General features: G+C 44.1%; 1 protein-coding gene across 3 annotated transcripts in view; it reads right to left on the bottom strand.

The window, feature by feature from the left end:
* The window catches only part of LARGE2 (LARGE xylosyl- and glucuronyltransferase 2), a 94697-nt gene that overhangs the window by 694 nt on the left and 70230 nt on the right, over positions 1-23773 (bottom strand). For all 3 annotated transcript variants that reach the window (XM_089686771.1, XM_089686772.1, XM_089686773.1), the window contains exons 3-14: positions 23020-23222; positions 20442-20524; positions 17033-17156; positions 13808-13979; positions 12700-12804; positions 11081-11193; positions 10865-10990; positions 8778-8930; positions 6084-6238; positions 3594-3872; positions 1036-1182; positions 51-246 (exon numbers count right to left, since the gene is read on the bottom strand). In XM_089686771.1, the coding sequence (XP_089542897.1) occupies positions 51-246; positions 1036-1182; positions 3594-3872; positions 6084-6238; positions 8778-8930; positions 10865-10990; positions 11081-11193; positions 12700-12804; positions 13808-13979; positions 17033-17156; positions 20442-20524; positions 23020-23222 (1856 nt within the window). The remainder of the gene's footprint in view (positions 1-50; positions 247-1035; positions 1183-3593; positions 3873-6083; positions 6239-8777; positions 8931-10864; positions 10991-11080; positions 11194-12699; positions 12805-13807; positions 13980-17032; positions 17157-20441; positions 20525-23019; positions 23223-23773) is intronic.

Here is a 23773-nt window from a genome sequence, read left to right as displayed (position 1 = left end):
CCCTTGAGGAGAACCTAGGGCTAGATCAGGTGATAGACAGAACATCGTACCTTAGCATCCAGCTCCATGATATGGGACACTTTGTTCCAGCCAAAGCCCAGGAAACGCTGGTCATATTCGGGACAGTCTCTGCGGACAACCACGTATGGTTCAAAGTCTGGGGCCCAGTCAACACGGTATGACGTAGTTGCTGTTCTCCACTTGGCATAGTTGGTCGGAGCGTGTCCTTTTTTCCACACATGGTATCTGGAAGGAGAAAGTTTGGGGGTTACACTACAGCAGATGAAAGGACCTTACCCGATGGAGCTGCTGTCCAGGTTTCTGTGCAATTCCCAAATGCAGAGCCTGGTAGCAGCACTTGTCTTCATCACAGCACACCAAGAAACATTGCTGCATCTACTTGTATTCTTAGCAAGGATACATTCTAAGTTATCATAAAGCTGGTCTGAAAGTACACCATACGGCCCACTGGTTGTAGACAGCTGGCCATCACAGCTTATATGAGCTTGTTGGACATCCCATCCCAAAACCATGCCTATTAATATAGCATTGGCCTATCTTTGAGGCTCTAACAGCCTCCACTCTTCTATCACTAGAATTTAGAGCAAGTCTTTGAAAATCTTTGCTCATTCAGCCAAAGCAACATTTCTGAAGTCAGATACGGATATTGGATGGGAAGAACTGGATGGCAGTCGACATTCCAATTTGTCCAAAAGCTGATCAATAGGGCTGAGGTCAGGGCTTTGCAGAGAACACTAGAATTCCTTCACAAGTGACATAATTATAGAAATATTTGACAAAACAAGTAGCTGCTGAAGCTGGCTATTCTGTCACAAGCTCCAGTCAAAGCAAAAAGTCAGCAACTGAGCTATAAATCCCCGGAATCACTGTGCAGATCTTTTATTGATTGCAATTTCTTTATTACTAGAAAAAAAAAAAAATCACTGCATGACATTGGTTTAACTAGCCCAAGCAAGGAAAATAATGGAGTGACACTTCACCAAAGAGTTTGCTATACATTGTGCCCAGTCTTACCGGAAGGTGTAGAGCATCCCCATATCCAGTAAGGAGAGAAGATCTGCTTTGGATTTGGGAAAGGACAGACGGTAATGCAAAGTTTCAAATGCTGGGACAATGAGGGCCTTCTGAGTGTTGGCCATGTCTTCCTGTACTATGGACTTCCTAGATGGGAGGAGAGAAAAGCCAATAGGACATAGGACAATGGGGAATAGGCTTGACAAAACATTCATAGCAAAAACAGTTACGCATCAGAAGGACCTGTACACATCCTGAGGAACGTGGCTTTTGTTTGCATCAAAAGTGCTTTTCTCCCCTAAAAGTCAATGGGAATGCAAAAGCAGCTTGGTAGGTCAGAGACTCAGAATCTAGAAACACCTCAAACTGATCTCAACAAGTTCAATAGAGTCTCAGCTGCACTCCATGCTGTCACTGCCAGATTCGATTTTGGGTGATAAAGACGGGGCGCGGTTCTTCAGATGTGAGCAAGGAAGTCGTCCACACACCACAATCCAATATTTCATTTACTCAGGACATTTCGGGTGTGCAGAGTCCCCTTCATCATTGCATATTGTACATATTTTACTGAGATGCAGATATTGAGTGATATCTGTGTGTGCAAGATCCTTACTTTCAAGCAGATCTCAAACACAAGCTGAATGCATCTGAAAGCCCCCTGCATCTGTCCACCTACAAGACCCCTGAAATCCCACTGCATCTGTCCACCTACAAGACCCCTGAAAGCCCCCTGCATCTGTCCACCTACAAGACCCCTGAAAGCCCCCTGCATCTGTCCACCTACAAGACCCCTGAAATCCCACTGCATCTGTCCACCTACAAGACCCCTGAAATCCCACTGCATCTGTCCACCTACAAGACCCCTGAAATCCCACTGCATCTGTCCACCTACAAGACCCCTGAAAGCCCCCTGCGTCTGTCCACCTACAAGACCCCTGAAAGCCCCCTGCGTCTGTCCACCTAAAAGACCCCTGAAAGCCCACTGCATCTGTCCACCTACAAGACCCCTGAAATCCCACTGCATCTGTCCACCTACAAGACCCCTGAAATCCCACTGCATCTGTCCACCTACAAGACCCCTGAAAGCCCACTGCATCTGTCCACTTACAAGACCCCTGAAATCCCCCTGCATCTGTCCACCTACAAGACCCCTGAAAGCCCCCTGCATCTGTCCACCTACAAGACCCCTGAAATCCCCCTGCATCTGTCCACCTACAAGACCCCTGAAATCCCCCTGCATCTGTCCACCTACAAGACCCCTGAAATCCCCCTGCATCTGTCCACCTACAAGACCCCTGAAAGCCCCCTGCATCTGTCCACCTACAAGACCCCTGAAAGCCCCCTGCATCTGTCCACCTAAAAGACCCCTGAAAGCCCCCTGCATCTGTCCACCTAAAAGACCCCTGAAAGCCCCCTGCATCTGTCCACCTACAAGACCCCTGAAATCCCACTGCATCTGTCCACCTACAAGACCCCAATGGATGGTCCTGATAACATCGGATTATTATATGTATAGTTTGCAGGGTTTAGAATCTAAAAAAGAAAAACTTTTTAATTTTCCCCCACATTAGGGAAATAGCAAAATGTCAGAACAGCAAAGATGTTGCATCATAAAAACAGCAAACCAATAACAGCTACAAAATCTGAAATATTTATTCTACTAAATCAATTTCCCAGTTAGCAAAGGGAATTCACCCGAGCGGTCAATGATCCAAAGCTCACTACTAAGAGTTTATGTGCCAGATTCCCTTTAAAGAGCCGGAAAACAAAATATATATATATATTGTAGCATTCTAAAACGTTTGTATACAGCCTCACGTTATGTACTCGGTATGCAAAGCCGAGAAGTGGCAGCTAACAATGAACCATTTTTTGCTCCTTTTCCTGTTAAAATATATAATTACATGTCATATACAGTATGTTCATAAGGTGCAAACAAAAAAAAATATCCTGTTAGAAATCCAGTGGGCTGATAACTTCCAGTATTCATTGTGACATTAAATCACAATCTGATATCACCCGTGCCAAATTTACCCTACAGAACCCCTTCCCCTGTTATAAAGATGTGAGGGGGGAGGGGTGCTGTATTCAAAATCAGCCTTGGTTGAGAACACTGCACCACCAGAGTTATAGTATGGTGAGTGAGTGATGTCATGCAGAGACAAGAAGTATTACTGGCAGGATCACCAGATGAAAATACAAGAACAAAGGCATGAAGACAGCTAAGACAGCCATCACATCTGACTGGTAAGCTGCAATATATGGCATGGTTTTGGGGATTAAACCTGGAAGATGGGACTGTTCTCTGGGATTACCAAACAAGAGTTGTTAAATTTCACTCCTTAATAAGTTATCAATTAGAAAGTTTCTTTTGTGGCAACATATTCTGCTGCACCTCATCTTTGAAAATAAACTTTGCTTTGCCCCACTATACCTAGCCTTTCAAAGCTCAACAAGCCATTTTGCAGAGCTTCACACCAAGACTGGGATAGAAAGTCTTGAAGACTCTCCAGCAAACGTCTAACACAATCCTAAACATATACTATATGAGAACGAACCTCAGGCTGTCATACAGTCCATACATTGGCAGAAAGTCTATGTCAGACAAGAAGACATAGGGGGTCTGTGCGTTCTTCAGTGCCACGTTCCTCAGGAGGTTTACAGGATACAGCTGGCCCTCCTTGTACACCACGTGGTAGCCAATGTTGGTCCGAGACTGCAGCACTTCAGAAGCTTGTGCGTAGCGCAGGAACTGTTGAGCCTCTGCATCAGATAGGTACAGGGCCAGGCTCATGGGGCCCTCCCAGTGGCGGCAGATAAGTTCCAGCATCTGAAGCCTAGGGGCAAAAAAAAAAAACCCAAAAAAAAGGTAATTGCATCGAAAACTAATGTTTGAAATTCAGTTATATGGAGGATGAAAGATGGAAGAAGTCTCAATGGGCTCGAAGTTTGCAGATTACCACACTCATAGGCCATGGAGAACTACAAGTCTCAATACAGGTGAAGCATGTAATATCACACTTTTTTCTTCTTTTTCAGGAGATGGAGTAATATTGTAAAGCTTGTTCTGATAACTTTGTCCAATAAAAGCAGCTGTGTATCAGAGATCACCGGTACCCCTTCTCTACTCAAAACACATCTAAACGTCCCATATCGGACCTGTTGGCTCATCAGCAGAAGTTGGCTTCCTATCTGTTTGTGTCATCCAATAGATCAGGGGTAGGCAACCTGCGGCTCTCCAGCTGTTCCAGGACTACAAGTTCCATCAAGCCTCTGCAAGTCATAGCTGTAACTGTCAATTTTGCAATGTCAGATGGGAAATGTAGTTCCACAACAGCTAGAGAGCCGTAGGTTGCCTACCCCTGCACTAGAACAATTGCCCAGGTATTAAAGACCTGTCTGTTCTTCTTCAGGGGGTGCGGGATCGTATAACCACTCTGATGCTCAATGAACAGATGTTGAGTATCCGTAATGACTCCCAATGAAAATTTTGGAAAATATGGGAGCCTTGGTTGACATATGCTTTTCCCATGCTCCCCCCGGCTAGTCTGGGTTTATGATGCTGTATGGTAAGGGCGTTCCCGGATCCCTGCTTCTGGTCTTGTTTTCTTCTTCCTTCTTTACTCTTTTTTTCCTCTTTTTTGTTTGATTACGTGAGGCGATAGAAATTTGCCTTTGGCTTGAAATTTTTGTTGGTGTTATATCGCTGTTTCTGTATTTTATGTGCTATTGACAGCCTCTACGTGGGCACGCCTCTTCCATTGTTGGGGTTACAATACTGATTTCTTTATTTTTTTATGTACCATTGATAGCCCCTGCGTGGGCATGTCTTTTGCTCTAATCCTTCTTGCTAAATTGTTCACAAAAGTTAATAGAAACCATTGAAATACAAAACACATCTAAATGATGTTGTGTTACGTCATTTTGTTCTTTTTCATTCTGAAACACTTTGTGATCTCCTTTGTCTCTTCTTTGGAAACGGATATGGTATGGTTTAATTTCTTTAGCAAATTCATCCTACTGTACAGTACTTTTATAAGAAAAAAAAAAAAAAAACAAAGATCACAAATCATAACAGAACAAGAAGAAAATGAAAAAACGGGGAGACATTGTTTTGATGTGTTTTGGATGGAGAAGGGTTCAGGCAATTGCTGTTACAAAGCTGTTTTTATTGGACAAAGTTATTATAAAAGACATCATAAGAAGATGCTACGACCAGGCAATTGGCTGGGAAAAGGGTGCGCATGCATTTCCCTTTATATACCACTGTGATAACTGTACATTCCTATCATATGAGATTATTAGCATCAAGGCTGGCTTCACACATGTATTATGGGAAGGCGCTATATAGGACGCACTAAAGGACCATATCACCAACACACCTGTGTTGCAGTGGCAGCAATTCATGGCAAATGCAAATGATACAGGTGTGTTTTCTGGTCCATCGGCAGCCCATTTAAACGAGGGCCGCCTTAAAGCAAGGCACGTTAACCCTTCGAGGACCGCAAGATTTTGGAACGCCAAAAGAATCAATTTTTTTGTTTTTAAAGTTCGTACACTTCAGTTGCTGTAACTAAGCCATTTCATGAAATAATTGGCAAAAAGCTAGATCCATTTGTTGTTTGTTGATAAGAACTAATATTTTGACTCAAACCAAAAAAAAAAAAAAAAGAAGAGTTTTACGTTCTTAATCAGATGATACACACAATTAAAAACATGGGACAAATACGTCCCTTGGTCCTCCTCAAAGGGTTAACCCACGACATATTGTGTGAATGCACCGCACCAGATCATGCAAATGTGAAAGGGGCCTAATATACCTCTAATTTCTGTACTCTCAGAAAGACGGACCTAGAACAAGCACCCAGCCAGTGAAATCCTTCTCTACCTATTCGTTTCAGATCAGTGATCCAGTACAGAAGACATTAGAAAGGTATGAGAGTCAAGCAACTAACATTTTCAGGTCATCAATGATTTCTCTTCAGGAATTCTTTTAAACACATAAAAGCCACACTCTTAAGTGTTTTTAATGTACATGTCAAACCAACCTATCCATGGAAAGCTGAGCCACCAGGGTGATGTCATTAGGATCCTCTGGGGGTGTTCGATGAGGAAGGAAGGAGAGGTGGACACGGTGGGATGCTAATCGTTCTCTGCGGAAGTCATAACAGACGTCCTCCTCGTCCAGCTGTCCCAGAGCAGCCTGTGTACACAGTCCAGAAATGTCAATTGGGAATAGTGCAACCAAGCGATATGGGCTACAATGAAGTGTACCTGTCACATAACATACTAAAGTGATTCTCTAGGGAAGACTTTGTGAATCTGCCCATGCAGGAAAAAGCAAATGGTTCACTTACCTGACACCCTACCAGCTGCACATAGCCATCTTCTGCAGACTTGCTGCATCATTCAGAGACTGGGACAGAAGAAGCCTTGAGCCCTGTGTAGTGGAATGCCATGTCCAAGCAAGGCTGAGAACTCTCTACCCACACATTGTGACAGCAACGAATGCCTAACCTGCTAACTGCCAAGCACAAGTGATATCATGTGGGAGAAAGATGAGTGAGTTACATGGTCCCAGGGCTCAACTTGCATGTGCAATATAAAAAAATGAGGGCTGTAAACTTGGCATGAACATAAAGGAGTAGTCAGTTATGCAGGTAAAATATAACTTCTCAGACACGTGTTATCGGTCAGCTTCAGCATAAGCAAGCTCTAATATCACCTGAGAATACAAGTATATGCATTCCCATGAGTGTTCGTTGGCCACCTGGAGCAGCAACGCAGCTTATCCCCAAGGAGGAGATCTTACCATTACCCTTCCTGAGCTACCTCCAAGGAGATCTCACCATCACACTGCCTGAGCTACCTCCAAAGAGATCTCACCATCACACTGCCTGAACTACCTCCAAAGAGATCTCACTATCACCGTGCCCTGAGCTACTCCCAAAAAGATCTCTCCATCACCCTGCTTGAGCTACCCCCCAAGAAGAGCTCACCATAACCCTTCCTGAGTTACAGTACTTCCAAGGAGTTTTCACCATCACCCTGCTCTGAACTCCCGCCAAGGAGATCTCTCCACCACGTTGCCTAAGCTTCACCAAGGGGACCTTCCACCACCCTGCCTAAGCTACCACCAAGGAGATCTCACCATCACCCCACCCAGAGCTACCTCCAAGGAGTTTTTGCCATCACCCTACCTGAGCCCCCACAAAAGAGATCTCACAATCACCCTACCTGAGCCCCCGCAAAAGAAATATCTCACCATTACCCTACCTGAGCTACTCCAGGGGGATTTCTCCACCACCCTGCCTAAGCTACCCCCCAACAGGATCTTTCCACCACCCTGCTTGAGCTACCCTCAAGAAGAGCTCACCATCATCCTACCTGAGCCCTCTCCAAAGAGATCACACCATGACCCTACCTGAGCTACCCCAGGGGGATCTCTCCACCACCCTGCTTGAGCTACCCCAAGATCTCACCATCACCCTGCCCTGGGCTACACCAAGGAGATCTTACCATCATCCAGCCTGAGCTACCTCAAGGAGATCTTTCCACCACCTTTCTTAAGCTACACCAAGGGGATCTCTCCACCACTCTGCCTAAGCTACCCCCAAGGGGATCTCTCCACCACCCTGCTTGAGCTACCTCCAAGGAGAGCTCACCATCACCCCGCCCTGAGCTACCTCCAAGGAGTTTGCCATCACCCTACCTGAGCCCCCACAAAAAGATCTCACCATTACCCTACCCTGAGCTACCCCAGGGGGATCTCTCCACCACCCTGCCTAAGCTACCTTCAAGAAGAGGGTGCTCACCATCACCCTTCCTGAGCTACAGTACCTCCAAGGAGATCTCACCATCACCCTACCTGAGTCCCCTCCAAAGAGATCGCACCATTAACCTACCTGAGCTACCCCAGGGGGGATCTCTCCACCACCCTGCCTAAGCTACCCCCAAGGAGATCTTTCCACCACCCTGCTTGAGCTACCCCCAAGGAGATCTCACCATCACCCTGCCCTGGGCTACCCCCAAGGAGATCTCACCATCACCCTGCCCTGGGCTACCACCAAGGAGATCTTACCATCACCCAGCCTGAGCTACCCCAAGGAGATCTTACCAACCCCCCCCCCCCCCCCCAATTACATCTGACCACCACCCTGCTCAAGCTACCCCAAGTATAACTCTCCACCACCCTGCCTGAGCTACACCAAAGAGTTCTCACCAAACCCTTGCTGGAGCTACCACAATGAAATCTCAGCAGCTGTCTACCTAAGCTACCCCCAAGAGATCTCAGCATCACCCTGCCTGAGCTAGTGAAGGGAAAAATACAGACTGAGTTTGTTCAAACCTGACTTTGGATGCCTTTTTATGGTACTCACAATCAATAAGAACAGTGTTTGAGGAGACCAGGATCAGGTTGTGTCAATTCCTTGCATACAGGATAACAGAACACCAATTATAAGACACAATAACACAAATGTAATAATAATTCAGAATTAGTCTGTCTGAATCAGACACACTCCTAACAGCCAGAGAGCACTGAAGGATCATATACAGAACTAGTGGAGTCATGACTGTATCCTTCCTGCATGCGCACCAATCTGGCTCTCATTTTTACCAATTGAATGTTATTCTAAGCCTCTCTGGTGCACGCTTGAGCAAGCATTTGTACATTTGACAATACCGTTTAGAACAGAATAAAAAATGAGAGTTTGTAGATGTCAATTATAACAAAGGTCCACCTCATTGCTCTGCTCCTTGTCCCCGGGGCAGCCAATCAGCTCCCGCCGCAGAAGGCTCCCATCATATTCCAGGAAGGTGAGATAGAGAGTACGGAAGAGCTCAACGTGTTTGTTCTTGACGCGGAGCTTGTGGGGGGAATTCCAGTGAATCACCTGCATGGGGGAAACAAAGGACAACATTTAGAATTAAAATTCCTTAGACTCATACTCTTCCTAGCAAGAAACCAAAAATAAGACTTATTTCCAACAAATTCATGAACTATTGCCATAATACATGGCTTCATGTGCAGGCTTTATGGGGGTTCTACTGAAAGTCAATTTATAGGGTCACTCTACATAAAAGTTGTAGGCATTTCCCACTGGCCTGAATCAGTGCTTGGTTTTCTAGGAGTTTGATAACCCAGCAGCAACAATCCCCTGCCTTAAAGCAAAGCTAAAGTCTCCATACTTACCTGTCCAATGGTTCGGCACCAGCACCTTTTCCTATGCGATGGTCTTTGGGCTTCTTGATTGGCCTGCAGAGGAAGAGGTCACTCCTGCACATGGACAGGTGGCCGTCATCCTGGCACTTGGAGACTGGCCCGGCACTATAAGCTGAGCTGCGCATGCGTTGCTCAGTTTATAGTGCTGGAGGAGAAGGCAGGCAAGCAGGAAGGGGCACTTTATTGCAGGCCAGACAGTGCACGTCTCTTCTGCAATAAAAGCCAGGCAGGCAGCTCACAGTTTTTGTACAGCGGGACTCAGTTCTGCTTTAATTCTGGATTGTATCCATGTTCACCTGGTAGTTTTAGATATTCCCACCCACCTTTGTGTGTTCGAGCTCCTCAGAATACATCCTTCAGCATATAATATAGATATAAAATCCAGCAGGATGAGTGGAAGCCCCTCATAATGGGCACAGCAGGTCAGGGAACAGCACAGAGATTTCACCAGTCAAGACCCTGAGAGATAGAATAAACTGTCTGGTGATTCAATGTGGTTCTGAAGACAATGTTTTTTACTTTCATGTATTCTAAGCATGAAGGTAAAAAACCTTCTGTGTGCAGTGGCCCGCCCAGTCCTCAAATCCTTAACTGAGCCTCCTCCGATCCAGAGAAGTTTTCAACAGCCTCTGGTGTCTGGTGACTCTTCATCCTCATTGGCTGAGAAAACAGGAGCCCGTAGGCTCTAGCTGCAGTCAATCACAGCCAGTGAGCCAATGAAGAGAGAGTGGGGGGGGGTGTCTTATGGACACAGAGCAGTGGCTTAGGGACGAGCACGCAGTGGTGCCCCCAGGGGCTAACGGCTTTCCCTGGGGGGCACTACTCGAAAGGGATGAGCCATGAGTGCTGACAGGGACCCGAAAAGAAGAGGATCAGGGCTGCACAGACCAGGCAAGTATAGCCATAGCTGTTATTTAAAAAAAAAAAAAAAAAAAACCCCACAAAGCTTTAGTGTCAGTTTAACTCACTAGTACCTACTCAAATGTCCATTTCAGAAAAAATTCTTGGTGTCTTAGCACCTTTATTGTTTTTTACAAAATTATTCTTCAAGTCTCCCGGCCAGTCATGTAATGTTACAGGTCTTTCTATTGCTCTGGCGGTATCAGTGGGCAGTAATTACGCCTGGAAGGAGCAGAACTCCAGGCATTGCTCCCTCCAGGAGCTCTGTAAGCCAATATCAGTGTGATAACCTGCCCCCGGGGTGGTGGTGTCTATGACGGCCTGGGCTCACAGGATCTGAGTTAGACGACATTGGGTGTCATTCACCCTGGAAGAGGACTGGTTCTAGATCATGGTGCATTAAATCTGCTGAGGTCAATGTTGGGAAAATGATGCAGCACAAGAGATTCTTTAATGCCTTTTTTTGTTTTTGTTTTTCTAACATGCCAGGCTACTTTACTTTTAAAAATGTATGGAAAGGTGGAGTTGCTTGAAGGCAGATCACACAATGACTGGTATAGAATTATAGTAATGATATAAACATGATGACTGAGTCGGTGGGGGGGGGGGGGGGGGTACAAATGGTGGCAGGATAGAAGAACGTGCTATGCACAATGTAGAGAGGGACAGGAAGGATGAAGGGGGAACAACCCATAGCGCTCTCACCTTGAGGTCGGCTAGCTCACTGTAACACTGCTCAGAGCGTGTGTGATCAGACAGCTGCACATTCCAGTAGCAGGGGAGCTGATACACCAGGCCAGGGGAGCTCTTTATAACAGCATTGAATATATCCTGGATGGGAGAGAGAGAGAGATCTGCTGATTATATAGGGGACAAGGCGAGGGTGTGCAGACAATACAGCCATCACCTCAATCTTCTTACCTGATCAGCGAGGGAGGTGCTCAGCATATTCATCAACTCCCTCTCTGCTGTCACACGCCACATCTCCTCCCAGCCAATCAGACGTAACTTGTCCAGGAGCAACAGGATGACCCCTGCGGAAGAGATTAAAAAGTAAGCTGCGTCTGAGCTGTAAGTGGTTGGATGGGAAAACCAGATGCTGATGTGACCAGTGCCTAGTACTATTAAGATTTCACCCTCAAGCGAGTCCACATACTTGGTTTTCCGTTTCAGGCCCTGATAAAGGGAACTTTTTTTGGACCCCCAAAACTCATCGGCTTCCCTTTTTGATAATTTGACTGTATACTGGACTAAACATGTATCTGGACGATCTGTGGTGCAGAGCATTAATCTGAATAAATCTGTTTTGCATGACAAACCAAGAAACTGTCAGAACTCTCTGGGATGTAGAAGCTGCCAGCCCAGCAGACTGACAACTATTGGATAGCGATACCAATAGGACAACCCTATGATCCAGTACTACATATTCACTTTCCCATGAGAGAGAAACACAGGCATGGCCATTCCACATGATTAAGCTCCAAGGGGCAGAGTGAAATGTGTAGGAAAAAGAACAAACAGAGGGCGCAGGAGCCTAGTGCATTACCATAAAAAATGTTTAAGAAGAAATAAAAGTAGGTGCTGTACTCACAAATGACAATAAAAGTAGGTGTTGTACTCACAAACAACAATAAAAGTAGGTTTTGTACTCACAAACAACAATAAAAGTAGGTGCTGTACTCACAAACAACAATAAAAGTAGGTGCTGTACTCACAAACAACAATAAAAGTAGGTGTTGTACTCACAAACAACAATAAAAGTAGGTGCTGTACTCACAAACAACAATAAAAGTAGGTGCTGTACTCACAAACAACAGTAAAGTCAAAGGCACATCATAAAGGAACAGCTTGGTCAAAACCGCAATAGGGAGTGTAGACTTCCAATAGACTGACGCGTTTCGAGGACCTGCCTCTTCCTCAGAGCCAACTGACCAGATGTCTGTACCCTCTATTATATGCTCACTACTAGTTAAACCAAAAGGTTCCCAAGCGCAGGAGCATTTGTGTTTGGCCTGGCCTGGCAGGAGCCTAGTCTGCCATTCATTCCAATACCAGCAGGTCTGCAGAGATGTGCAGCTTCATGGGATCCATCCTTTACTGAACAGCTGCTTGGAGCTGAAACAAGTGCCTTCCATAGCCTGCACTCTCAGTGGTGGACACAGGCTTTCCCTTGTAGCCTGTGCAGCACATACCTTCCGTTACCAGTTCACAGGCACAGCCATTGATTACCTCCTTCTGAATATACCTATTGCTTGGCTCTTCTAAGTCACAGACTCAGGACCAGCATGCAGCAAAATCCTCAGAATTATTTTATCTCTAACAGTTCTGGGTCAGCTACTCAAAGCACTGAAGCCACTAAAAATTACAGCCAGGCAATGCACATTTTCAAAAGGAGAGGTCAGAAGGTTAGCTTACAAATTCTCTCATGAAGGAGTTCCCCTTTAAACAATATAATGGCAAGAACATATGCACTGGTGAATTTGCACTGGCAGATGCTGGACTTCTGGTGATGCTATAGACCTAAATAAAAAGGACGTTACCTGTATTGAAGCCGCGGCCCAGCGCTGGCCAAGGTTTGTGGTTCTTCCAGAGATTTCCCAAATACCAGTCACTCTGATTCTCCACTAGCCCCAGAACCCGGTCCCCTGCCACCAAAAGACAAACACATCATTAAGTGGAACTCAACCAACATTTTCAGCGTCTGATGGTGTGGGGAAGCCTTGGAGCCTGTCTGGTATTGCTGCCAGCAGTGCCCCCATTAGAGAGGATTCCCCTCACCTCCTGCATGGTCTCATGAACAAGAAGTATCTTATCAAAGAGGAAAGAGATAGAAATGAAAGCACTTAGTGCTATAGATCATGCTTGGAGAACCCCTTCAGTTGTCCTCCAGGGGGTGAAGACCCAGATGAATGCTATGCTGATGAATGAACAGAAGTCTAGCGTTCTTCAAGATTCCTTAAGGTTTGGGAACCTCGGATACATTATTCCCTGCCGTCCCTGCCTCCTACTAGTTATGGCCTCTTATAGTCGTTGCCTGTGCTAGCCCTGGATCCGTGACTCTTCTAGTTTTTCTTTCACCCCCTTTTTTCTCCCTGAATCTTTTTTTCTATGTTCTTATATTTTCTTTTTTTTTTTGAGTTTGGGTTTTTCTTTTTTTTCTGTATGTTCTGAGCGGATACTTCTCGGTAGGGGTTTTTCCTCTGTTTTTTTTTTCCCGGTAATATGATGGACTGCTGCTGCTACTATTTGGTTTGGCTTTTTGCCGTCCCTCCTTGGTGTCATTGGATGTTCCATTACTTGGCTAATACACCCTGCTGATTTGTACCTGCTTACATATGCTATTGTTCTGCTCTGCCCCTGCGTGGGCGTATCATGAGCTTGTTGTATTATAAAAACAAAAACTTCTTTAATAAAAATATTGAAAAAGAAATGATAGCACTTCAGATTGGGAAACAGATAAAAACCAATGGTCGGGACTACATGGTTGTGTATCTGCTGGAAAGATTTATCCTCACTTCTAAGGTGTTCACAGGGAAATGAAAATACCATCTTGGTAGAGGGTGCACAGCAGGAGAGCTTGGTCATAGTGAGAGATAACATGAAAACCTGCAACTTGAACAGGAAAGAAAAAACAGCTGTAGGATTTACCTGTGAACTTCCTAAAGATAGCCCACAGCTCGGCAATGTCAGTGGCAAATGTTATGTCTGTGTCCAGGACGATGACCTTTGACAGGTCGGATGGCAGTGCTTTGGTTAAGGTTAATTTCATTAAGCCGTATATTCCAGAGTAATGTTTATTGGGGATCCAGGAGACCTCCGGCTGTGAAGAGACAGAAAAGTAAGTATGGCCAGATTTCGCCAAGCAAATTAAAAAAAAAATGCCTTATACAAGCTTCTGTGAGTGATTTTCTCCTTTCTGGGATCCTGAAATATTAAAAAGGATAAGTTCACATTTACCAAAAAATACAAAAATGCACATTTTTTTTGCAGGAAAAAAAAAAAGTGCATTTACTATTTTTTTTGTTTTGGGAGCTTGGAAAGCATTGCACCAGCGATCAGGAGATTTCTGGTGCCATGCAGGACTCCTGCAGACTGTCAGTGTAATCTGTGTTCTTGCTCCTCATACGGGCAAACAGTTTTACACGAGAGGAAAAATCAATGAACTACCAGAGCGCTCAACAGCGCTGTGGTAGTTCATTGAGAACTACAAGCCGACAGCCACAAAGGCTTTGGGACTTGTAGTCTTCCCATTCACAGAACAGCAAGAATGAATGACGCAGCTGGCCATGTTTTGGTTGTTGTTTTTTTTAAATTGTGACAGCTAGAAAGGGAAGAAGATCCCCTGCTAGCTGTCACAACAGAGGATCGGGGGGGGGGGGGGGGGCGGGCCTTTCGTAAAATGTTACATTTTACACCCTGAAACATGTACTGAAAGGTGAACTTATCCATCAACTGTATTACTAGATTGAAGCTGAAGTTTAAGCAGCTTATATTTTTCCTTCTATTTTTCCTTCCTTCTTTGCCAGGGAATGTCATCAACATGCTAATGACATTTTTAAAATAAAATCTTTCCATAACTGGCTTCCTATGATTCTCTATACAATGCAGGCAGATCATGGCTGGTGGGAGGAGTCAACAGGGTGCTATACATAGCTTTCCGAAAACATCACAGAACCCTGTTTCTGTAATCTTTTCAAGATCCCTCAGCCCTGATCTTGGGAGAAAATCAAAAATATTTGAAGGGTAGGTGTCAGTCTAGAGGAGTGGACATTAGTAGGTAGACAGCATTTGCATACAGACCACTCTAGGTATTGCCAAGCCTCCATGATTGAAAGAACTGAGATCCAATGAGTGAAAGGGGCAGGTCAGGGAGAGTAAGGCACTAGATGATGTTGGATGTCTTCCAGCCAGGAAAGGAAGCGGGCTCTGAGAATGCACAGTGTGAGAAACTCATTTGTGCCTTTTATATCTGTCTGGAGTTCAGCTTTACCTACTACAGCCATTATAAAGACAAAATGATGGTGTCACTCTTCCCAGAGGATTCTCTATGATATGGAACAAACAGGTCCAGAAGTGACACCTCTGTTTTTGAAGGGGCATAGGCACAAATTGCTGGAAGCAACTCACTAAACACCACTAAGTAATTCTACACAACAGTGAAAACTAACAGAAAAGAAAAGAGAAAAGAGTGAAAAGAAAAGAGAAAAAAGAGAAGAGTGAAAAGGAAAGAAAAGGAGAAGAGTGAAAAGATAAGAAAAGAAAAGAGAAGAGTGAAAAGAAAAAAAAAAAGAGTGAAAAGATAAGAAAAGAGAAAAGAGTGAGAAGAAGAGAGAAAAGAGTGAAAAGAAGAGAGAAAAGAGTGAAAAGAGAAGTGAAAAGAGAAGAGAAGAGTGAAAAGAAAAGAAAAGAGTGAAAAGAAAAGAGAAAAGAGTGAAAAGAAAAGAGAAAAGAGTGAAAAGAAGAGTGAAAAGAGAAGAGAAGAGTGAAAAGAAAAGAGAAAAGGAGTGAAAAGAAAAGAAAAGAAAAAAGAGAAGAGTGAACAGAAAAGTGAAAAGAAAAGAGAAAAGGAGTGAAAAGTGAAAAGAAAAGAGAAAAGAGTGAAAAGAAAAGTGAAAAGAAAAGTGAAAAGAAAAGCGAAAAGAAAAGAGAAAAGAGTGAAAAGAAAAGTGAAAAGAGTGAAAAGAAAAGTGAAAAGAGAAGAGAAGAGTGAAAAGAGAAGAGTGAAAAGAAAAGAGTGAAAAGAAAAGAGAAAAGAGTGAAAAGAAGAGTGAAAAGAGAAGAGAAGAGTGAAAAGAAAAGAGAAGAGTGAAAAGAAAAGAAAAAAGAGAAGAGTGAACAGAAAAGTGAAAAGAAAAGAGAAAAGGAGTGAAAAGTGAAAAGAAAAGAGTGAAAAGAAAAGTGAAAAGAAAAGTGAAAAGAAAAGCGAAAAGAGAAAAGAGTGAAAAGAAAAGTGAAAAGAGAAGAGAAAAGAGTGAAAAGAAAAGGGAAAAGAAAAGTGAAAAGAAAAGTGAAAAGAGTGAAAAGAAAAGGGAAAAGAAAAGTGAAAAGAGTGAAAAGAAAAGGGAAAAGAAAAGTGAAAAGAAAAGTGAAAAGAAAAGTGAAAAGAAAAGTGAAAAGAAAAGTGAAAAGAAAAGTGAAAAGAGTGAAAAGAAAAGAGAAGAGTGAAAAGAAAAGTGAAAAGAGTGAAAAGAAAAGTGAAAAGAAAAGTGAAAAGAAAAGTGAAAAGAAAAGTGAAAAGAAAAGTGAAAAGAGTGAAAAGAAAAGAGAAGAGTGAAAAGAAAAGAGAAGAGTGAAAAGAAAAGGAGAGAAAAGAGTGAAAAGAAAAGAGTGAAAAGAGTGAAAAGAGTGAAAAGAGTGAAAAGAAAAGTGAAAAGAAAAGTGAAAAGAGTGAAAAGAAAAGAAAAGAGAGAAGAGTGAAAAGAAAAGAAAAGAGAAAAGAGTGAAAAGAAAAGAAAAGAGAAAAGAGTGAAAAGAAAAGAGAAAAGAGTGAAAAGAAAAGAGAAAAGAGTGAAAAAGAAAAGAAAAGAGAAAAGAGTGAAAAGAAAAGAATAAAAGAAAAGAGAAAAGAGTGAAAAGAAAAGAAGAAAAGAGTGAAAAGAAAAGAGAAAAGTGAAAAGAAAAGGAGAAAAGAAAAGAAAAAAAAAAGAAATGGAGAAAAGAAAAGCAAAAAGAAATGGAGAAAAGAAAAGCAAAAAGAAATGGAGAAAAGAAAAGCAAAAAGAAATGGAGAAAAGAAAAGCGAAAAGAGTAGGAAGAAGGTGATGCCAAGACCAGCCAATGGGGTGCCTGCTATCCATGCTGCACTATAATTTAGATATCTGGGATCTGATTGGACACCATGGATAAAGCTGCCCCCTATTCTGGATATAGTACCTTGAGGTCACTGGCATTATAGAAGCTGATGTAAAGGGACGGAACCATCCATGTCTGGAACAGATTACCCAAAATCCGCAAAGCAACGGAGTCGGTGATCAGGTGGAAGTGCAGGGGGTTCCTCCTGTGAAGGGGAGATGCAACACAAAAAGATCCGTAACAGATAAAACACTGAACTTATAAATCAGAGTTTTTTTATAGTCAAAGCCTAATTGAACACGCTGAAGTTAGAAGCCGATTGGCTACCATGCACAGCTGCATCAAACGTCAGCTTGTTCACTTAGGCTGGCCATACATGGGTCGATTTGCGAATGATTTTTTCGTTTGAAAATCGGACCCAAGAATAATTGTCCGATTTTCGCTCTGTTAGTGGGGCAATGGCACCGGCTGATTTTCGTGGTTCCTCCCCATTTCATTTATCGGGCATGCCGGGAAATGCATAAAAAAACAACAGAATTTCAAAGTCATTGGTGACACCATTGGATTACAGAACGAACGATGTTTTTGATTTTCGATCGAAAAATTGTTCGGAATTCGACCCATGCAGGCTTTGACATTAAAAACGTGGAAGCCGATTGGCTGTCATGCACAGCTGCACCAGTTTTAGTAAATCTCTCCCTATGTGTCCCGCACACTCCATCATTGAAGCCTTCGGCCAGCACAGACATGTGAAGGGGGATAAAATGTCAGCCTGTCTTATGGCTCATGAAGGCCGCAGTTGAGAAGTTCATTAAATCCTTTCCTGCGGCGTTATTCCTTCATTATTGTCACGTTTAATTTGATCATCTGATCCGTCTAGAAAGACCCACCTATTCCCATGAGACCAAACAGCCCAATAGGGAGTACTGAGCATGCTCACTGTGTGAGAGTGGTATTGGCGCAGCAGAAATCTCCCAGCATGCCTCACACTCCCGAGCAATGCTTGTCAGGCCATTTAATACATTTCCACAAGGGTCAATCCTAGAGCCAGGGAAGGACGGGAGGGACAGTAAACAACACGCTGCAGTTGAGATATTCATGAGATTTTCTGTTTATTGTCCCCTCTTGCTGGTCCATATTTTGATTACAGCATTTTATATACAGATTTGCACTGCTTTTACAGGTGTCAATAAAATGTTCAGACACCCCAAAACGCAGGTCGACAATGCAGTGCGTCTGCCCACACCTGCCGCACCGGATCGCATGGTACTTTTGTGCTATGCGATCCAGTTACAGTGCGTTTTAAAAAGTAGCGCATGCACTAGTTAAGGCGCAGCGCAATTTGAGCCCATTCAGCCTGAACAGACTTGAAATCGCACTGCACAGAGCCGCATGTGAATCGCACAGAAATGTACAGCGTGCCCCTGTGCGTTTCTAATGAGGGACCGGTGTGAAGTGACCTTTAGGTATATTGTGATATATTTTGGATAATGTTGTTATAATGAAACCGTTGTGAATAATATGTAATAATAGCGCAGCTTAACCCCAGGTTCACACCTAAGCATTTTCCACAGCGTTTTGTGTTTCGCAGAAACGCACTACAGTCGGTTTACCATGATTTCCAATGGGACAGGTTCTGCGTTTTCACCCAGTGCGTTTTTTGGAAAGGGTCAGGGACTTTTTTTAAATGCAAAAAAGTTGCGGTTTTGGTTCTATCGACTTTAATAGGAACGCTGCAAAAAAGCATGTAGTGGTTTTTGCAGTTTTAAATCTGCCTAGCAACAAAAAAAATAAAAATAAAATGTACAACACATCAAAAAAGCGTCAAAAACGTATGTGCAAAACGCACCACAAAACACAATGCAGAAACGCAAATTGCATATGTGTGAACCTAGCCTTAAGTAGTATTAGCCACTTCCGTTCGGCCTATGTACATAAACAGCCGGACGGGAGCAGTGCAGGGGCGGGTTGCCGTTTACAAACAGCGCCCGCATTTTCAGGCTGTGCGCGCTCCCTGGGAGCGAACACCGATCGCTGTACAGGACCTCTGTGTGAGGTCCCAATCATGTGATCACTGGATTGGCCAATCAGTGATCACATGAATAGTAGTAAGCAATGATGTCACTTGTGACATCATTGCTTACTACGTGTGAAATCTGTGAATGATCACAGAGGTCACATGGTACAAGGCTATTCACAGCAGCCTTGTACCATGTGACAAATTGTGACCAATCACAGCTCACACAGTATTTCTCAAAGGCTGCAAGAATGCAGACAGAGAGAAAGAGAAATGATTGCTTTTACAGCCTTTTTGGGTGTAACAGCAATCAGTGTTAAAAAACAAAACAAAACAAAAGAAAAACAAAACAAAACAAAAAAACAAACAAACAAAAAAAAACTTCATCACCCCCCTCCCCCCCCCACAAGTAGCACAATGTCACTATGGTGACACTACTGATAGGGTGACAGTATGTTAAAAAAAATAAATATAAAAAAATTAAATAAAAATGTAAAAAAGTTCTTTGAAAAATTATACATTTTTGATTATAAACTAATTTAGGTTATTTTTTTTTTTTTTTGCTAAAAAGATAGCCGATTAAATTTTGGCCAAGATTTATGAAGAAATATTGTTTATTTGCAAAATTTTATAAGAAAACAATTTTTTTCAAAATTTTTAGACTTTTTCATTTATATAGCAAAAAAAAAAATCCCCAATGGTGAATAAATACCACCAAAATAACATTTTATCGGTCTCAAAATAATGCTAAAAAAATTCATCTGGGTACAGTGTTGCATGACCGTGCAATTGTCATTCAAAGTGTGACAGCTCTGAAAGCTGAAAATTGGCCTGGATAGGAAGGGGGTGAAAGTGTCTGGATTGGAAGTGGTTAAACCCTCAGCTTTTTTTAGTTGAACACATTGAGCACTGATTCCCCAGTCTTACTCCATCACTTGCAGTATACAACTTTCAATGCTGCTGGCTCCTGCTCTCTCAGCACTGCTTCTCTGAACTTCTGGTCTTCACAGGAAAGAGTTGAAAGTGGGCAGTGCAGTCTCCAGTCTGATAGCTAGGTGAAGGGATGGGGAGGAGAGAGTAGCTGAGGAGTGCCTTGCCATCCTACGCTACAAGGCTGTGTGTTTCTATTGATACACACAGTGTAGGGAGACATCTCTAGTCCCTGCATGCAAGGGTTGCTCCATAGGATGCTGCAAGAGCAATGAGCCACTCTGAAACAGGAAACCTGAGGCAGTAATCATGGCACCAGCATAAACTGGAACATAGGCAAGGATTACAAGATAAAGAAGCTGCATCTCAGTAAGTGATTAAATCAGCTGCATAAAGTGCTTAAAAACGGAGGGCTTAATATTGCATTAAAACCTCACTGAAGCTCTAAACCTTTCCTGCTTTATCCAAAAAGTTCTATGATATGGCTGGAGGTAGGCAGTACCCGCACTTATGATGGAGGGTTTGATGCAGTTGACTACCTACCTGTGGAACAGTATGGACTTCACCAAGGTCACCACATCCCTACTACTGTTGTGTCCAGCACATACAATAGCAACGTGAATAAGCTGAAAGAGAGGCAAAGAGATAGGAGTGCTCAGTATGGATGCCAGAACCTGCATTCTTCATGTAAACATGTACCCAGCAGAATGGACCATCACTAATAAACTCTTATTACAATGCTAGTTGCCTTCAGAGTGAAGTGAGGGCACTGGATGAGTATACTTGTATATGGTTTGTGACTGGGAAGTATAGAAGCTGTCAGGCTTAACAGCCAGGCAATTAGCATTTTCAGAAGTCGGCAATAGTGGCTCCTCGCCTGGTAATACACCCTTGGCAGTAGTTTCCTCTAAAGCAGGGGTCTCCAAACTTTATAAACAAAAAGGGCCAGTTTATTGTCCTTTAGACTTTAGGGGGGTCAGACTGTGGCCAGTGGGAGCAGAAAATGCTCCAGCATCAGTGAGCGTAAACAATGCCTACTCTTTGGCATTAGGGGGAGGAATAGTGCACCATCATTGGTATAGGTGGGAGGAATAGAGCCCCATCGTTGGTATAGGTGGGAGGAATAGTGCCCCATCGTTGGTATAGGTGGGAGGAATAGTGCCCCATCGTTGGTATAGGTGGGAGGAATAGTGCCCCATCGTTGGTATAGGTGGGAGGAATAGTGCCCCATCGTTGGTATAGGTGGGAGGAATAGTGCCCCATCGTTGGTATAGGTGGGAGGAATAGTGCCCCATCGTTGGTATAGGTGGGAGGAATAGTGCCCCATCGTTGGTATAGGTGGGAGGAATAGTGCCCCATCGTTGGTATAGGTGGGAGGAATAGTGCCCCATCGTTGGTATAGGTGGGAGGAATAGTGCCCCATCGTTGGTATAGGTGGGAGGAATAGTGCCCCATCGTTGGTATAGGTGGGAGGAATAGTGCCCCATCGTTGGTATAGGTGGGAGGAATAGTGCCCCATCGTTGGTATAGGTGGGAGGAATAGTGCCCCATCGTTGGTATAGGTGGGAGGAATAGTGCCCCATCGTTGGTATAGGTGGGAGGAATAGTGCCCCATCGTTGGTATAGGTGGGAGGAATAGTGCCCCATCGTTGGTATAGGTGGGAGGAATAGTGCCCCATCGTTGGTATAGGTGGGAGGAATAGTGCCCCATCGTTGGTATAGGTGGGAGGAATAGTGCCCCATCGTTGGTATAGGTGGGAGGAATAGTACCCTCTCATTGGGGTCAGTGGAAGGCATAGTGCCCTCTCATTGGGGTCAGTGGAAGGCATAGTGCTTTATCATTGGGGTCAGTGGAAGGCATAGTGCCCTCTCATTGGGGTCAGTGGAAGGCATAGTGCCCTCTCATTGGGGTCAGTGGAAGGCATAGTGCCCCATCATTGGGCTCAGTGGAAGGCATAGTGCCCCATCATTGGGCTCAGTGGAAGGCATAGTGCCCCATCATTGGGCTCAGTGGAAGGCATAGTGCCCCATCATTGGGCTCAGTGGAAGGCATAGTGCCCCATCATTGGGGTCAGTGGAAGGCATAGTGCCCCATCATTGGGGTCAGTGGAAGGCATAGTGCCCCATCATTGGGGTCAGTGGAAGGCATAGTGCCCCATCATTGGGGTCAGTGGAAGGCATAGTGCCCCATCATTGGGGTCAGTGGAAGGCATAGTGCCCCATCATTGGGGTCAGTGGAAGGCATAGTGCCCCATCATTGGGGTCAGTGGAAGGCATAGTGCCCCATCATTGGGGTCAGTGGAAGGCATAGTGCCCCATCATTGGGGTCAGTGGGAGGAATAGTGCCCCATCATTGGCTTCAGTGGAAGGCATAGTGCCCCATCATTGGTGTCAGTGGGATGAATAGTGCACCATTGTTGGTATCATTGGCAAGAATAGTGCACCATTGTTGGTGTCATTGGCAGGAATAGTGTACCATTGTTGGTATCATTGGCAGGAATAGTGTACCATTGTTGGTATCATTGGCAGGAATAGTGTACCATTGTTGGTATCATTGGCAGGAATAGTGTACCATTGTTGGAATCGCTGGCAGGAATAGTTCCCCATTGTTGGTATCAGTGCCCCATTGTTGGTATCGGTGGGAGGAATAGTGCCCCACTGTTGGTGTCATTGGCAGGAATAGTGTACCATTGTTGGTATCAGTGGAAGGAATAGTGTACCATGGGCAAGATAAAGGCAAGCAAAGGGCCACATCTGGCCCCCAGGCTGCAGATTGGAGACCATGGCTGTAAAGGACATCTCACAATATCATCTACTCCGTGTGTGGAGAACAATTCTCTGACGGTCAACTAATATCTGTTAAAAGCCTAGAAGACAACTTCCACCTAAGGTTTCCCAAACAGGTATTCTGAATCCTGGCCGGTCACCTTTAACTACATCGGGCATTGCTAATGCTAGTTTTTTCCCCTGTTGATTGTTTGGTCCGCTGCAAAAGGAAGAATGAGTAAATATTTCTCTGTGGAAGCAGCTGTTGGGGTTTGTTATGAGAAAGCGTAGGATGTCAGTAAACATTTAACAGAGGATAAGCGATGTGATGAACACCAGACATAGGTTCACTCACCTCGCATTTCTCCGTCAGACTCCTCTGAGAACACTGGCTGCTGTTGTCTCCGTCTGTTCCCTGATCTTCGCCTCGAAGCTCCACCAGCTGCAGGCGCAACCTTCGGTTCTCCTCCTCGGCCTCCTGAAGGCGGACTTCCAAATCCTGCTGGGAGGAGGCTCTGGAGGGAAAACGAGGGGCGGCAACCCCTGGGGACGGACCATCTGAAAGGTGCAATACAAAGCTCAGACAGACATGGATACACAATGGAAAATCAGACCTTAGATCTACAGGTGAAACTCAAAAAATTAGAATATGGTGCAAAAGTTCATTTATTTCAGTAATGCAACTTAAAAGGTGAAACTAATATATGAGATAGACTCATCACATGCAAAGCAAGATAGTTCAAGCCGTGATTTGTCATAATTGTGATGATTATGGCTTACAGCTCATGAAAACCCCAAATCCACAATCTCAGAGAATTAGAATATTACATGCAATCAATAAAACAAGGATTGTACATAGAACAATATCGGACCTCTGAAAAGTATAAGCATGCATATGTACTCAGTACTTGGTTTGGGCCCCTTTTGCAGCAATTACTGCCTCAATGTGGCGTGGCATGGAAGCTATCAGCCTGTGGCACTGCTGAGGTGTTATGGAAGGCCAGGATGCTTCAATAGCGGCCTTCAGCTCTTCTGCATTGTTCGGTCTCATGTCTGTCATCTTTCTCTTGGCAATGCCCCATAGATTCTCTGAGGGGTTCAGATCAGGC

The sequence above is a fragment of the Staurois parvus genome, unplaced genomic scaffold, assembly GCF_062004578.1.
Source record: "Staurois parvus isolate SC_StPar_1 unplaced genomic scaffold, SC_StPar_1.0 ptg000410l, whole genome shotgun sequence".
Taxonomy (NCBI): Eukaryota; Metazoa; Chordata; class Amphibia; order Anura; family Ranidae; genus Staurois; species Staurois parvus.
Note: the sequence above shows the minus strand (reverse complement) of the source record. Positions and strands in the feature narration are given on the sequence as shown.